At 39.1% G+C, this 17440-nt stretch overlaps 1 protein-coding gene and 1 long non-coding RNA gene across 2 annotated transcripts; both read right to left on the reverse strand.

Moving 5' to 3' along the window:
* Positions 1–848: 848 nt before the first annotated feature.
* LOC127659853 (uncharacterized) lies at positions 849–4882 on the reverse strand. The gene is made up of 3 exons (XR_007972574.1): positions 4796–4882; positions 2580–3713; positions 849–2445 (listed from the first exon to the last, which is right to left on the reverse strand). It is a non-coding gene; the product is annotated as an uncharacterized LOC127659853 (long non-coding RNA).
* Positions 4883–15586: 10704 nt separating this feature from the next.
* LOC127660188 (neuropeptide Y receptor type 2-like) lies at positions 15587–16714 on the reverse strand. The gene has a single exon (XM_052150303.1). It carries the CDS (start codon positions 16712–16714, stop codon positions 15587–15589), a length of 1128 nt encoding a protein of 375 aa, XP_052006263.1.
* Positions 16715–17440: the final 726 nt, after the last annotated feature.

Here is a 17440-nt window from a genome sequence, read left to right on the forward strand (position 1 = left end):
AGACGATGCTCTAGCCTGCAAAATGGTGTTTATTATAGACTGAGCCATACTGGCTCGTTCATTGCGCTCCGTTCAGGGGCCATACGTGTAGGTTCCACAGTCACAGGATTCCCTACAGCCGCATTGGGATGTTGTCGTCTTGAAGAAATAAAATTCTTATGAAATAGTGTGAGCGCCCAATAAAGGACAAACGTGCACATAAAAGGGCGGGGCTCAGACACCATTGCCAATCATAAGACTGGCGTTATAAAGGCTTAAACTAGGTCGTGGAAAAGGAATTTCCCCAAAGCTTTCAGCAATGTCTCGTGAACTGAATCAGTTCAATGGTTGCTAGTATACAGACTATTTATAGAAATTGACCAAAATATAAATTTGAACATGATTTTAAAACAATTCAGTCAAGAAATACAATTTACTGCAAAAAAAAAGCTGTTATTAATAGCCGTATTTCAAAATAATTCAAAATAAACTCTAGACTGGACACACAAGGTTTGAGCCTCAGCGTAATGTACGTATTCTCAAAGGTTTCCCCCCTTTGCATTACACAGAAAAAATGCCATTACAGTATGAAAATCATTTAGTTGCGCAGTAGCGATGAATAATGTAGCAGGTGCTTTGTGAATGTTATCATTTTGTTTTCATAACCACTTCAGCCATGTTGGTGTGAAGCAGGTAATTTTCTGTTTTTGCTAAATCTTTGTTGTCAGGGCTTTATCTGCACTATGATGGATTTGTAGCTTTGATAAAGGATTGGATTTATTCATGCAATCAGCCTAGCTCCAGTCCACTTTAGTATTAGTTTTCTGAGATCAGATCAGTACATAATTCAGTAAAACAAGTAATAGTCAAAAGCAATGTTTTATTTCACATCATGACAGCAAAATTATAAATGCAACAACCAAATTATTCTATAGTTTCATTAAAGCATTGCATACAAAGTACATTATAGGCTATACCAAATGCAATCAGTAATATTTACAAAGAACAACACATGCAAGACATTTTCACCTTTGACAAATCACGAAATCGAATTGATCCTAAGGCATGCCACTTACTTGAACATTTAAACTCACCACCAAACTGATGAAATAATAAAGCCATTAATTGGTTTAATGTTTAGATGCACCAGTCATTGATACTACCATGCTAGTACTATTTCTGCAGTATTTAGTATGTATACTCTGCATATTATAACATGGATGCCAATATTATGATGACCTTCTACAAAAGCTGAAATGTGCAGTGAACAGAGCACACGGTGTTGTGTATTGGATACAATTAGTATGCACACTTCATAGTACTACATTTAAAGGGTAACTAAACACCTGCTCAGAGTCTGACTCCACCCACTAGAAATATTTGAAAATGCTGGAAAAGTGGGCAGACCCCGGCGGGGATAGAGGGACTCTATGTAATTATTATTCCTCACACGGTCGCAAGACGACATGTACATGAATCTGGCGTGGTGAGCTGGAACCTGCTTACGTCAGCTGTCACCGCTTACGTCACGAAGTACCGCAACAGCCAATAGGAAAATTCAACTGCAGTAGCCACCGTTCAACCTGAAGAGGGCAGCACTCAGACGTTTTTACACCATATATTGTAGAATTAAAACACTTTATACACAAATGTCAAAAAAATTGCTTGAATCAATGACCAGTACTAATAAAGTCCCATGCTTACAGATCATTAACTAAAAAAAGTTGGTTTAGGGTTTAGTTACCCTTTAAAAAAATAGTATGCAAAACAGAATGGATTATGCAACAAACATTTCAAGCAATGTGTCGCAAGTGGTGTCCACTTATTATAAAACGTAATTTCACTAACTCTTTCAGTCAAGAAAGGGATCACGCATACAAAAATTTTAATTCTGTCATTTACTCACTCTCATGTTGTTCCAAACCCATCAATAGAACACAAGATGCTCGGCATCATTTTAGCCTCAGTAACCCTTAAAGGTCATATGGGTTTGGAAAAAACATGGAAAGTAAATGACAAAACTTAAATTTTTGTGTGAGCTTAATTGTGGCTGATATATAGCTACTTCCAGGTTCACACTCAAGCACATTGCACTGTGAGATGCAGAATCCTGTAACATGGCATCATAGAATAAAGTTTCTATACCAACATTTTTGCAACAACAAAAAAAATGACGTGGCTTGTTGTATGTATCGTGACAATTTTCTGGTGAAATTAACACAAGAGGTGGTAAAACAACAATGATTTTCATTCACTTTCACACAAATCACGAGTAAGTCCGGGTGTACACAGTGCGAGTTTTGACACTCAGGAGGCTGTAACCCCCTAAGCTTTCGGTGCCATTTGAGCAGGCAAAAACTTCTCCAGTGAGGATATCTGCTTCTTTTGGCCAAGCGTTGTCTGGAAATGAGACTGTTGTCTGGAGTAACTTCCTAAAATACGATGTCTTCCGTCAAAACATGATTACTGAGAAATAGAAAATAACATTATATGAAATTAAAACGTTGGATATAATTCACAAGTCTTTAAAATTTAAGAAGTCTTTAAAAAAGTATTTAAACATAAAAAAACAAACAAACCAAAAAAAAAAAACTTGGTACCTGTAGGGTTTGGGATCTCTGCCAGAATGCAACACTTGGTCCTCACTGAGCACTTTATTAGGAACATAATAATAATTCTGGTTAGGGTCTCCATTTGCTCCCAAAACAGCCTCAGTTCTTCATGACGTTGTATCCACAAGATGTTGGAAACATTCCTTTGAGATTCTGGTCCATGTTGACATCACTCAATATCTGCAGATTTGTCAGCTTCACATTTATCCTGCGAATCTCCCGTTCTACCACATCCCAAAAGATGGATTCTGATCCGGTGACTGGGAAGGCCACTGAAGAACAGTGAACTCATTGTCATGTTCATGAAACCAGTTTGAGACCACTTTTGCTTTGTGATATGGTGACATTATCATGCTGGAAGTAACCGTTATAAGATGGGTAAATTGTGGCCATAGAGGGATGCACATGTTCAGTGATTGTTGACACAAGGCAGGTTGGCTCCATGGATTCAAGCTGTTCAAATTCTGAACCTACCATCATCTAGATTAATCAGACAAGGTTACGTTTTTCCAGTCTTCAACTGTCCTGTTTTGGTGAGCCTGTGTCCACCTCGGCCTCACCCTCTGCCTCAGCCTCGGCCTCATCTTTCTTTTTGTTCCCTGACAGAAGTGGGACTGTATGTGGTCTTCTCTTGTTGTAGCCCATCAACCTCAAGGTTCGACGTGTTGTGAATTCAGAGATGCTTTTCTGTGCACCACAATTGTACAGGGTGGTTATCTGAGCTACCGTAGCCGTTCTGTCAGCTCTAACCAGTTTGTCCAGCCTCCGTTGTCCTCTCTCATCAACAAGGCGTTTCCGTCCACAGAGCTGCCGCTTACTGGACGTTTTTTGTTCTTGGCACCATTCTGAGTAAACTCTAGAGACTGTTGTGCGTGAAAATCCCAGGAGCTTAGCAGTTACAGAAATACTCAAACCACCTTGTCTGGCACCAACAATCATGCCACGGTCGTAATCACTGAGATCCGATTTTTTCCCCATTCTGATGGTTGATGTGAATTAACTGAAGCTCCTCACCCCTATCTGCATGATTTTACAGATTTAGCTGTACAGGTGTCCCTAATAAAGTGCTCAGCGAGTGTATTTCACCACCGTTCCCAGTCAACTGGCTTCTTGTGCTGAAAACTGCAACCAAGGACAAAGACAGCAAATGAAATGACACAAGGGAACCCTGAATCACAACAATGATTGACATTTAGATGATAAATACATGCCTTATGTTGATCATGTGCCTTATATTTACCCCACCATTATCAATTGCAGAATAAAAGAGTTGTACTTATTTATAGCCTCCTAGAACACTGATCGTCCAAAATGACGTCCAAAATGTTGTCTAGTTAGGCAGCTCAGCAGTTTTTCTAATTATGATCTTCAAAAATGTCATCTATTCAGCCAGTTTAGTAGATTTTGAGACTACCATGCCCAAAAATGCTGTCTAGGAAGGTAGTAAACTAGGGGTTTGACATTGTGCTACTCAGAAATGCTACCTAGACAGACAGCACACAAGGTTTTTGAGACTGTAAGGAACAAAACATGATATCTATGTAGCCATTCTGGCACCCAAAATGTTGATTAGGTACAGGCCATTAGGTTTTGTCATTATGTCAATACTGTCTAATTATGGAGATTCCTACATAACACACTTCTTTCATACATAATGAATGTTATGCAAACAATTAGTAAGTCATGTAATAATGTAAAGATACATTTTAAGCTATACGTTTGATACTGTGAACTCGAGCAGTTTGAGCTGATCAATGTCATGCAGAAGAGATGCGCGTGATAACGCAGGTTCATTATTTTTCTGAATGAAATTATTGCATGATTTACAAATAATCCGATTCTGTCTGCGCGGTCGAATACTACAGCATAAGAACATGCATATAAACCAGCAGTTACCAAAAAAAAAAACAACCGCGCCACTTATGAGCTGTCTTACTTTTTTACCCTTATAAATAAATAAATAAAAAATATACATAGCCTCGTTAGCTGCTAACGCATGTCTCCCACGCAGCAAACACACCGCCATGTTACAGCGGTGGGAAATTCCCCACAACGAAAACTTGAATTGACACCTTTTTGGCACGAATCGCTAATTACATCTAATAATATGCATAAAAAACAACCATACTTAACTATATAGATATGAGATAAACAATTAGAATGTATGATAACACAATTAATCGGAGAAGCCGCCAGGAACTTACCTCTCCCGTCTGATGATGTCAGCGCAGGAAAGACAGCGCAGCGAACCCGGATCTCCCTTCTGCTCCGAAGCTTTAGATCAGAGCCTGTCTGAAGGGGGACTAGAATAGAGCACAACAGTCTGGCTCCGGTAGTAAAAATCCCATTAATTTATCCCATAGACCAGTGGTTCCCAAATCTTTTACAGTTGCGTTCCCCTCCAAACCTTAAACATCCATTCCCCCTCTCTAACGCCTATATTTAACTTTTTTTTTAAACAACACAAATTATATTAAATATGTTATATTTGTACATGTTATATTAATCATATACATATTGAATAAATGGCTCACTGATTGCTAAATATGATATAAATGCATAATTTGAAAACTCCCCCCTCATTGCATCCTGGTAGGCAAGAACAACTTTTGGTGCTGTGCTTGGAATTGCACATCACTGCAGGTACAGCCAGTGTTCTGTCAAAGTCTGTTCCCCCTATGTTTCCCCTCTGTCAAAGTCTGTCCCCCCTATGTTTCGCCTTAGGTTAGTTTTGAAGTCTGTTCCCCCCATGTTTCGCCTTAGGTTAGTGTCGAAGTCTGTTCCCCCTATGTTTCGCCTTAGGTTAGTGTCGAAGTCTGTTCCCCCTATGTTTCCCCTTTGTCGAAGTCTGTTCCTCCTATGTTTCCACTTTGTCGAAGTCTGTTCCCCCTATGTTTCCCCTTTGTCAAAGTCTGTTCCCCCCATGTTTCCCCTTTGTCGAAGTCTGTTCCTCCCATGTTTCGCCTTTGTCGAAGTCTGTTCCACCAATGTTTCGCCTTTGTCGAAGTCTGTTCCTCCTATGTTTCCACTTTGTCGAAGTCTGTTCCCCCATGTTTCCCCTTTGTCAAAGTCTGTTCCCCCCATGTTTCCCCTTTGTCGAAGTCTGTTCCTCCCATGTTTCCCCTTTGTCGAAATCTGTTCCCCCCATGTTTCGCCTTTGTCGAAGTCTGTTCCACCAATGTTTCGCCTTTGTCGAAGTCTGTTCCCCCTATGTTTCCCCTTTGTCGAAGTCTGTTCCCCCATGTTTCCCCTTTATCGAAGTCTGTTCCCCCTATGTTTCCCCATTGTTAAAGTCTGTTTCCCCTATGTTTCCACTTTGTCGAAGTCTGTTCCCCCCATGTTTCCCCTTTATCGAAGTCTGTTCCCCCTATGTTTCCCCTTTGTCGAAGTCTGTTCCCCCATGTTTCCCCTTTATCGAAGTCTGTTCCCCCTATGTTTCCCCTTTGTCGAAGTCTGTTCCCCCTATGTTTCCCCTTTGTCGAAGTCTGTTTCCCCCATGTTTCCCCTTTATCGAAGTCTGTTCCCCCTATGTTTCCCCATTGTTAAAGTCTGTTCCCTCTATGTTTCACTTTGTCGAAGTCTGTTCCCCCCATGTTTCCCCTTTATCGAAGTCTGTTCCCCCTATGTTTCACTTTGTCGAAGTCTGTTCCCCCCATGTTTCCCCTTTATCGAAGTCTGTTCCCCCTATGGTTCCCCTTTGTCGAAGTCTGTTCCCCCTATGTTTCCCCTTTGTCGAAGTCTGTTCCCCCATGTTTCCCCTTTGTCAAAGTCTGTTCCCCCTATGTTTCGCCTTTGTCGAAGTCTGTTCCCCTATGTTTCCACTTTGTCAAAGTCTGTTTCCCCTATGTTTCCACTTTGTCAAAGTCTGTTTCCCCTATGTTTCCACTTTGTCGAAGTCTGTTCCCCCCATGTTTCCCCTTTATCGAAGTCTGTTCCCCCTATGCTTCCCCTTTGTCGAAGTCTGTTCCCCCTATGTTTCCCCTTTGTCGAAGTCTGTTCCCCCATGTTTCCCCTTTGTCAAAGTCTGTTCCCCCCATGTTTCGCCTTTGTCGAAGTCTGTTCCCCCTATGTTTCCACTTTGTCAAAGTCTGTTTCCCCTATGTTTCGCCTTTGTCGAAGTCTGTTCCCCCTATGTTTCCACTTTGTCGAAGTCTGTTCCCCCTATGTTTCGCCTTTGTTTAAGTCTGTTCCCCTATGTTTCGCCTTTGTCAAAGTCTGTTCCCCTTATGTTTCGCCTTTGTCGGAGTCTGTTCCCCCTATGTTTCCAGTTTGTCAATGTCTGTTCCCCCTATGTTTCACATTAAGTTAGTGCCGAAGTCTGCTAGTTTAGTGTCAAAGTCTGTTCCCCCTGTTTCCCCTTTGTTGGAGTCTGTTCCCCCTATGTTTCACATTAAGTTAGTGCCAAAGTCTGCTAGTTTAGTGTTAAAGTCTATTCCCCCTATGTTTGCGCTTAGGTTAGTGTCGAAGTCTGTTTGGTTGGTGTCAAAGTATTTTCCCCCTATGTTTCCCCTTTGTCAAAGTCTAATCTCCCTATATTTCCCCTTAGTTTAGAAGTCTGTTAGGTTAGTGTCAAAGTCTGTTCCCCCTATGTTTGCCCTTAGGTTAGTGTCAAAGTCTGTTTGGTTAGTATCGAAATCTGGTCTCTAGCATGCAAGCAAATGTGAGTGAAATTTACTGTGTGTGAATGTGGAAAATTACTTAGTGGCACCGGATGTCTGACACCTGTCATCAAAGCTTATGAGACAGACCTACCGTGAGCTGCGAGGTTGTTCATCGAAGGTGTATGCTTCCGTTGAAGCCATCTTTCTGCATTATTAAAATGTAATTGTTTAAATATCGTGTTTGATACAGAGGCATAGCTAGAACTTGGCTAGACCTTATTCACACTAGCGCCGTCTTTGATTTTTAATGGGAATGGCAACAAGGCTGTGAGGGATAGACTTACAGTCTCTTCAATGGTTCTAACGGTATAAAGCTGTAGAAAGCTCCATGATTACATCTGATTTTCCACAACTCATGCTGTCTGGAGATCATTTTGTATACTGAATGTTCTTGGACAGATATTTTATCAATGTTTTGTATTCTGAACTATCCAAAAACACTTTAAACTGCAGCACAACAGTAAGGCTTAGGCCCTGTCCCAGTACCCACAACCCAATACCTACTTGCGGTCTTGGCCACTTGAGTGCGCGTGCACGTGACAGGAAGTAAGTGTTCAAGACTGTCCCATAAAACATGCCAAAGCTCAGTGCACCTAGCCCGCACTAAATCCGCACTAGTGCGAATAACGATTCAGAGTGGTCTTTCATGTTTATCCCAGAGTTCATCACGATCAGGAGCCTAACCGAGTGATCGGTGTATTTTCAACATGATGTCAAAGGCAGCTTTACAACATAAGTTCTTTATTATAATAAAATATATATATTTTAGTATAAATGAAAGTATTCAACATTATATAATGTGTTTGGGATGGCTTAATATCAGCATAATAATTACAAAATGTAATTTATGTGTATATTTATATACCTCTTTGTTATCCTTCTTGCCCAGTAATCACCTTATTTAAAAAAATACATATTTTTTTTTTGTTCTTGCCTAATACTGCTGGTCATTTTGGTCATTTATCAGCCAGTGTGGCATACAATATGCGGTCAAGTAAATTTTCATTATGTATTTAAAATATACTTTTTAATGCTTTTTATTTGTTGTATGAAACCACATACTGATAAATTGTGTAAAGCAGTCTTTGGTCGTCTTATATATAAATGACAAGCTAAAGCATATAATTTAAATGGTTTGTATTAGTAGCTATTAATGGATCACACAGGTTTATAAAATGAAGTTTTTATTTTTTTTTATTAAGTTTTATGCTGTGTATTGAGAAACAAATTAGAAAGAAATTAGACCAAGACGCTCACATTTTTTATATCATAATGTTTTGATTTTCTTCTCGTTACTTTTACTTTATTCTCAAAATATTATGATAAATGAAAACTGAAAATGTAGATTGTTAAATTACTTTGATTTTATTGTTAGCATTCATTTCTGCACAATGAACAATGAGCCGACAAGTTGTAATCCTTGCTTTGATTCTTTAAACAAGTTTGATCCGTTTATTGTGCGCCTAACGTTTGCTCATATACATTTCTGAACTAGTGACAGTGTTGCACAGTAATTATTATTTGACAGGTAAGGTGGTCTTTTTTTAAGTCATGGAGGGAAGGATTCTTCTTATGGCCTGTGGGCTAGGCCCCGGGTGACACTGAAGTTTAGCAACGCCGCTGTTGCAAATGCAAGTGATTTCCTCTTATTGTACTGCAGGGTTGCACAAGTAGAGTAAAAGATCAATCCATGGCTTTTGAGAATCGATATCAAATCGACAAAAAAATAAAAATAATACAAATGTTTGCCCAGCCCTATTTGGGCCACGGGTGCTCTTGCTCTGGTGACTGAGCTTGGACCATGCTCGCAGCTGAGTCATGCTCATCCATCTTCTTATGCCAGTGATTGTTATCATTTGTCTTAGGCACAGGTCAAGGTGCTGTGTATTGTGGTAATTGATGTGATGTGATGCCACTTCTCAATGACTAATCAAGTCAAGTCAATTATTTTTATTTGTATAGCACTTTTCACAAGCGTTTCAAAGCATTACAGAAAATCATGCATGAAACTGTAATCATTGTGAAGTTTGATTAAATATGATTGTAAATTGTGTTTTAAAATTTTATAATTAAATAAGAATTGTATTTAGAACCCCACTGAGCAATTTGAAGGCTTGTGACTATGACTGTGAATAATGACTATGATGTGGCCAATTACATTTTATGTTAAAACCGATCTAATTGGTGGACTAAATACTAATACTCTTTTAACTGGATGGGATTCTAAATGTCCTCTTGTAGAAGTCCAAAATGCCAATTACGCTTGACATTAGCTGATGTTCATGCTGTGACCATTTTCTCAGGTAATACACAAAAAAATAACTTTCAAAATAAAATACCCCATGACAATGAATAGCAAAATAAGATAAAATGAAACCATTACCTGGTGTAACAAATCTTCCCTGCTACATATACATGTGTGTGTGTGTTGGCATGGTACCATAAGAAAACCTTGTTTTTTGGACGTATTCCACTGTGGTACAACTATAGTTTTCTCTTTCTTTTGAAATAGTATGTAAATACCACGGTTCAAGAATATAGTACATGAAACTGTACATTGCAGAGACATGTGTCACAAATTACAGTTCAAATGACAATGTAAATAGTACCATCAATCTGAATATACATTTTAAACGTTTTTCTACAGATGCTGTTCCTTTGGCAGAAGATCAATATTTGGTTAGTTATACGTATGTGTTATTTTTTTCCTTTTATTTGTAATAATTTATTTTGTATTTCATATATTATTCATTATAAAACTTCAGTTATTATTATGTACACGTTTTTAACCCAAGCTCATGTATGTTGTGTTTTATGCTTCTTTTGATTTGTTCTGCTTCACTCAAAATGTACTTCATACTACAAAAACTACTTTTTACAACAAAAACGACTTCATACTAGGAGTAGAGGGCAGTTATCAATTACTTGAGTTCCAAACTTCTGTTATGCACTCTATATGGGGGTTTCAAACTTTCTGATGCCAATGACCCACAAATACGAAGATCCCCCTATGAGTGACCCCCTTAATTTACTAATATATATATATATTTAGCCTTATGCTAAAATGCTACACTCTATACCCCATAATGACAAAGCAAAAATTATATTTCTGATAACTTTGCAAATGTATTAAAAATAACAAAACTGAAATATCACACTGACATTAGTATTCAGACCCTTAACTCAGTACTTAGTTGGAGCACCTTTGGCAGCGCTTACAGCTTCAAGTCTTTTTGGGTATGATGCGACAAGCTTTGCACACCTGGATTTGGAGATTCTCTGCCATTCTTCTCTGTAGATCCTCTCAAGCTTTGTCAGGTTGGATGAGGACTGTCGGTGGACAGCCATTTTAAGGTCTCTCCAGAGATGTTGAATTGGGTTTAAGGCTCTGGCTGGGCCACTCAAGGACATTCACAGAGTTGTCCCTAAGACACTCTTGCGTTGTCTATGCTGTGTGCTTAGGGTTATTGTCCTGTTGGAAGATGAACCTTCAGCTCAGTCTTAGCTCCTGAGCGCTCTTGACTAAGGATTATCCTTCAACCCTGACCAGTCCCTCAAAAACACCCCCAGAGCATGATGCTACCACCACCATGCTTCAACGTTGGGATGGTATTGTGCAGTTGATGAGCGGTGCCTGGTTTCCTCCAGACATCCATCCATCCATCCATCTATCTTCTATAGCCGCTTGTCCTATGTAGGGTCACGAGTAGTGCTGGAGCCTATCCTAGCTGTCGTGGGCCGAAGGCAGGGAAACACCCTGGACAGGTGGCCAGTCTATCACAGGGAAACACACACAGACATACACATTCACACTCTCACTCACACCTATGGGCAATTTAAGGTCTCCAATTTTCTTTACTTGCATGTCTTTTGGACTGTGGGAAAAACTCCACAAAGAAAGGCCCAGTTGAGCCGGACACTTGAGCTTCTTGCTGTGCGGCAACAGTGCTACCACTGAGCCACCATGCTGCCCCTCCTCCAGACATGACACTTGGAACTGAGGCCAAATAGTTTAATCTTCTTTTCATCTGACCAAAGAATCGCAGTCTTATAGTTTGTGGTGTTGTAGGTGCGTTCACACAACCTCTAAATATATGAACAAGAATTAAAATATAAGCAATATAAATATAAATATAAAATATGTCCACGCAGTATCAATTAAAAATAAGTATAAAATAAAATAGAGCAGAGTAGTGCAGTGAAATGTAGAGCCAGAGGTGGAGTGTGGAGAGTGTCAGGGTGGGTACCGGGCATTGTTGATAAGGCAAGTGGCGGATGGGAAGAAACTGTTCTTATTACAATTTTTTGCTGTCAGGGCTTTATCTGCACTATGATGGATTTTTAGCTTTGATAAAGCACAAACAGATATTGGGGTTATTCACACAATCAGCCTAGCTCCAGTCCATTTTAGTTTTCTGAGATGAGATCAGCAAATAAATGTGTAAAACATGTAATATTGAAAAGCAATTTTTATTTCACATCATCACAGCAAAATTATAAATGCAACAACCAAATGATTCTATAGTTTCACTAAAGCATTGCATACAAAGTACATTATAGGCTAAATGCAATCAGTAATATAGCCGCAAGCGGCAATCATCGGGGTCCAAGCACATGTGAAGAAATATCCCAAATAATCAGAATTGACCGAAATAATCTAGTAGATGCCAAATTATACAAATTGACTATATAAAAGCTGCTGAAAGCTGATTGGTCAATGGTGGCCATTCTTTCAAAATATGCGATTTTGAAAGATGTTTGTTTTTAACCATTATAGCACCACTAAGAGGCAGAGGTATACAATATTTTTGCGTGACCTCAGAATGACCTCATACATAAGTGTACCAAATTTGGTGATAAACTCTCAATCTGTTCAAGAGTTATAACCATTTTAGTAAAAGTGACCACACCCATTATGAACGTTTTGGCATACCGTTTGAAGATAAATAAAAATTTTACAATTCCTTTGATACATTTTCATTTTGGGAATACAGAGAATGTTTCTGCACTGGTTTGGTTCCAATTGGGTGAACGGCCTACGACTAGTTCGAAAAAGTAATCTCTTAAAATAATCTCAAGTATTTATCGAACGTATTGTTTCAAACCAATGGTGCTTAAAGCAAAGTTGTTTAGAATGAGGAGGTTTACAGCATGGTCTGAATAATGTGTTTCTTTTTTAAACACGGTGGTATATACAACAATTTATATGCATGTAAAATGCAATAGCGCCTCCAGGAGGCCAATTTTAGACTAAATTTACACAGACATCTTGGGCCAAGTGACAAATAGTCATACCAAGTTTAGTTCCGATCGGACTTATTTAACCCTATATAGAAGCTGCTGAAATCTGATTGGTCGATGGCGGCCATGTTTTAAAGATATGCAACTGGCAACTGGGACAAAGACAGTGCATGCAAAATTTCAAGTCGATCGGTCCAACGGTTTCATTTAAAAAAAAAATATTATTATAGCGCCACCAAGAGGCAACGGTGTGCAATATTCCTGCCGAGTTTGGACTTACGGTCTCTGACGCCCAGACACTTTTAGGGCAAAAAAACATTTATAAAAATAAAGAGAAAAATAATAATAAGAAAATCTGAACAAATACAATAGGGTTCCTTGGACCCCTAAATATTTACAAAGAACAACACATGCAAGACATTTTTACCTTTGACAAATCACAAAATCTAATTGGTCCCAAGGCATGCCACTTACTTGAACATTTAAACTCCCCCAAACTGGCAATATGATGAAATAAAAAAAAACATTAATTGGTTAATGTTTAGATCCACCAGTCATTGATACTACCATGCTAGTCCTATTTCTGCAGTATTTAGCATGTATACTCTGCATATTATAAAAATGATTCCTATATTTTGAAGACCTACTACAAAAGCTGAAATGTGCAGTGAACAACAGAGCACACTGTGTTGGGTATTGGATGCAACAAATATTTCAAGCAATGTGTCACAAGTGGCATCACCTTATCTCGCAAATGAAACGTAATACATTTTTTTAAATAAAAAATTGCACAACTTTATTCTTTCAGTCAAGAAAGGGATAGTACATACAAAAATGAAAGTTCTGTCATTATTTACTCATGTTGTTCCATACCCATCCATGGAACACAAAAGATGCTCGGCTTAATTTTAGCCTCAGCAACCCTTTACTTTCATTATGTGCCCATTTTATATGTATAAAAAAGGTCATATGGGTTTGGAAAAACACAAAAGTAAAAGATTGAACTCAATCTTGGCTGATATTTAGCTACTTCCGGTTCAATTTTACACTCAAGCACATTGCATTGTGAGATACAGGATCCCACAACATGGGCTCATAGAATCAAGTTTCTATACCTTCATTTTAGCAACAAAAACATTTTATGTGGCTTGTTGTACCATGTCAGTTTTCTGGTGAAATTAACACTAGAGGCACTAAAACAACAATGATTTTCATTCACTTTCACACAAATCACGAGTAATGCCGGGTGTACACGGTGCTAGTTCTGACACTCAGGATGTCGTAAGTGAAGGTACCTGAAGAATACTGTTACATTATCCACTATGTAAGCAAGTAACGGAAAACAAACGGTAACATAAAATTTGACCAGCATTCCAAGATCCTACCTTGCTAGGCTGTGTCTGAATGAATTTAAAATGCTGTTGAAATTGTAAACAGCACAGGTAGCTAGCTAAAACGCACTGCAACTCACCTGAAAGCTTTAGCTCGAGTGATCCTCTTAAAAATATTGTCTCTGACGACACTGTCATGGTACACATTGGGTGACCACATCGTACAGGGTTCACTACAACAGTAAAAGTTCATTCTTCTGTGGTTTGTATTGCTTTCTGATTGATCAGCTTTAGGTAGATTGTCAAATCGGCTCGTTCAACTGCGCACACACCTCACGAATTCATACCGACATTGCCCAGATTTTTAGAAAATAATCGGGAGTTGTAAGCTGCTCGTAAGCCACTTGGCTCTGTATTACCGCTTGCACGATACCAAAAGCACCACAGATTCCACGCAATTTCTCCAGATTGGAAAGAATCAAGGAGTTTGCATGGTAGGCAAAAATCACACCGTGTACATCCGGCCTAAACGACTGATTATCAGTTCATAAACACATACTTTTCGCTCTGTTCCTTTTGTTTGACTTTAAGGCAAAACATTATAACATTGCATTACAGAACCAGCCTCATTTACAAGCTTATACTAGTGCGATAGCTCAACCGATTGAGCACTGTGCTTGCAACGCGAAGGACCAGGGTATGAGTTCAGAAGAGCTTGCAAGTTGACATGGTAGCATAAAATATCATAGAAGCACAACAAAATTATGTAAAAATTAGCATTTTTCGTCTCACATTTGCTTTTATGACACTATCGGTTAAGTTTAGGTTAGGGAGGTTTTGTTGTTTTAAACTCGATAGAGCATTAACCTTAAAAACCTCATCTGTTTGGGAGAACATTTAACTCACTTTTTGTGCCACACAGTGGACATTTGACCTTGGAACTGCCGTGATAGTCTAATGAACCACGTGATGTAATTTTGCATAAATGCTGCAACAGTCTCATAATTTGTAGGAGAATTTCATGAGGCTGGGATCTCAAACAGTTTTCTCTGTTGTATACTGCCCCATTTTGGCAATTGTAATTGGCAGTTTGCAATTCGGGTCTTTAGTTTATAAAATATTTGCATACAATATATATACAAAGTATACACTCACTGAGCACTTTATTAGGAATACCTGTACACCTACTTATTCATATGATTATCTAATAATCCAATTATGTGGCAGCAGTGCAGTGCATAAAATCATTCATATACTTGTCAGGAGCTTTAGTTTATGTTCACATCAACCATCAGAATGGGGAACAAATTTGATCTGATTTTGACATTGGCATGATTTTTGGTGCCAGATGGCTGTTTTGAGTATTTCTATAACTGCTGATCTCCTAGAATGTTCACACACAACAGTCTCTAGAGTTTACTCAGAATGGTGCCAAAAACAAAAAGAATCCCGTAAGTGTCAGTTTTGTGGAGGGAAACACCTTGTTGATGAGAGAGGTCAACAGAGAATGACCAGACTGGTTGAGCTGACAAAAAGACTATGGTAACTCAGATAACCCCTCTGTACAAATGAGCAGAATAGCATCTCAGAATGCACAACACATCGAACCTTGAGGCAAATGGGGTACAACAGCAGAAGACCATGTTGCGCACTTTATTAGGACCATAGTGTTCCTAATAAAGTGCTCAGTGAGTGTACATATTGTTTACTGCAGAGTTAGTAAGAGAACAATTCATTCTCAACATAGCCCTAGTCTTTGTGATCAGACAGCAGTCGCTGGCTGACCATCATTGTGCCCATTCACAATCATCCCTCTCAAGGATCGAGTTCTGAAGGACCCATCAGGGTAGATGCTGTCTGGTTTGTGTTCACAGCGGAAAAACATGAGAAAACCATTCCTGTAGTTCTGGTTCATCCAACCGTACAGCAACGGATTGACAAATGTTGAGCACATCGCTACGATGTGAAACAAGGTATAGATGAGTTTGTACTCTTTAAACTTCAGAACCAAGTCCAGATCACTAGCCAGCTGAAACACGTGAAATGGAAGCCAGCAGACAGCAAAGACCACAACTACCAGTGCCAGCATCTTTGTTGTCTTTTTGCGACGCATGATACCATCATTACGGTTAGAAGGACTGACATGGTTCTTCAGTTTAATCCAGATACACACATAAGCATAGCTGATGATTGCCAATGGTAGCATGTACTGCAATAGAAGCATTGATATACTATAGATGACTGGAAAACGATTGGTTCCATTGGGCCATTTCTCAGAGCACACCGCGATCCGTAAGCTAATGTATGGGATCTCTTCTTGGCGATACTCACGAAAAATAGCCAAAGGGCCAGCTAGTATGGCAGCGAATGCCCAAATCAGGCCTATGATGATAAAACTAGTGCATCGGTTGAGGCGTTGGCCAAGATGGAAGACGATACACCTATAGCGCTCTAGAGCAATGACTGTTAGAGTAAGAATGGACACATGGATGCTCAGAGCTTGGCTATAAGGCACCATATGACACATTATGGCACCAAACTTCCATTCGTCCACCAATGTATATACTAGCGTGAAAGGCAAGCACACTGTGTCCACCATTAAGTCGGCAAAAGCGAGATTTGCAATGAAGTAGTTGGTGACCGACCGCATGTTTCTGTACAGGATGATCATATAAATGACCAGGGTGTTGCCCACAAATCCTAGCAGTATTATGAGTGAGTATGCTAATATAAGAGGAATCTGAACACTCAGGTGCTTGGTGATGTCATCCACTAAGGTGGGTTTGTAAGGATTGCTGTCATTGACCAAGTTGCCTTCGTGCCAGATTGTCTCTTGATCGCCTTCATTGACCACGTCTTCTGTTTTGTTGGCTCCATCTGATTGGCCCATATTAAAATAGGTACTTTCTTTATGTCCAAGGACATGCAGCATGAACCTAATGAAAATAAGAGAAAATGTTCAATTATTTCAATTAGCCCACAAAAATAAACTTGTATATCTTTTGTTGTATGATATGTGACCAATTCTCTTTGACTTGCGCGCTCTCTCATATATATAGATATATATATATATATAAAGCCCATTATAATACCAAATGCTTGACCATCATCATAATGTTGCTTTTGGAATATTGAACCATATTTCATTACAAAAAGGTTAACAAGACCCTTTCCCGCCCATAAGAGATGGATAGAGCTTCATTAAAATCCAATTCACAGGCAAGACAAAGCAAAACAATGCACAGCTATATTTCCAGAAATATCTGAAGCACATTTAGAAGTGACTATATTGCCATTTAAACTGATTATATGACATGAACTCTATGGACGGCTTTTTCGTCCAATGGGAAAGGAAAATTGCCAATTGTGTCATTTAGAGACTGAAAACAAATACACATGAATGCTTACTTCCCTCCACAAGAGATGACTCTGTGTGCAGGACACTCTATCTTTCAGGGTGCATTGAATAAAAAAAATTTAACCAAGTTGTAGCATTGTTTTTGGCCGATGGGTATATTTCTATCGTTCCTTGGGAAAAGTATTGCCTCCATTTGTTGCTAAGCACCATAAATCTTAAGAGAGACGCACAATACACAAGCAGCTAAGTGGTATATGT

Source organism: Xyrauchen texanus, chromosome 19 (genome assembly GCF_025860055.1).
Source record: "Xyrauchen texanus isolate HMW12.3.18 chromosome 19, RBS_HiC_50CHRs, whole genome shotgun sequence".
In the NCBI taxonomy this organism is placed as follows: Eukaryota; Metazoa; Chordata; class Actinopteri; order Cypriniformes; family Catostomidae; genus Xyrauchen; species Xyrauchen texanus.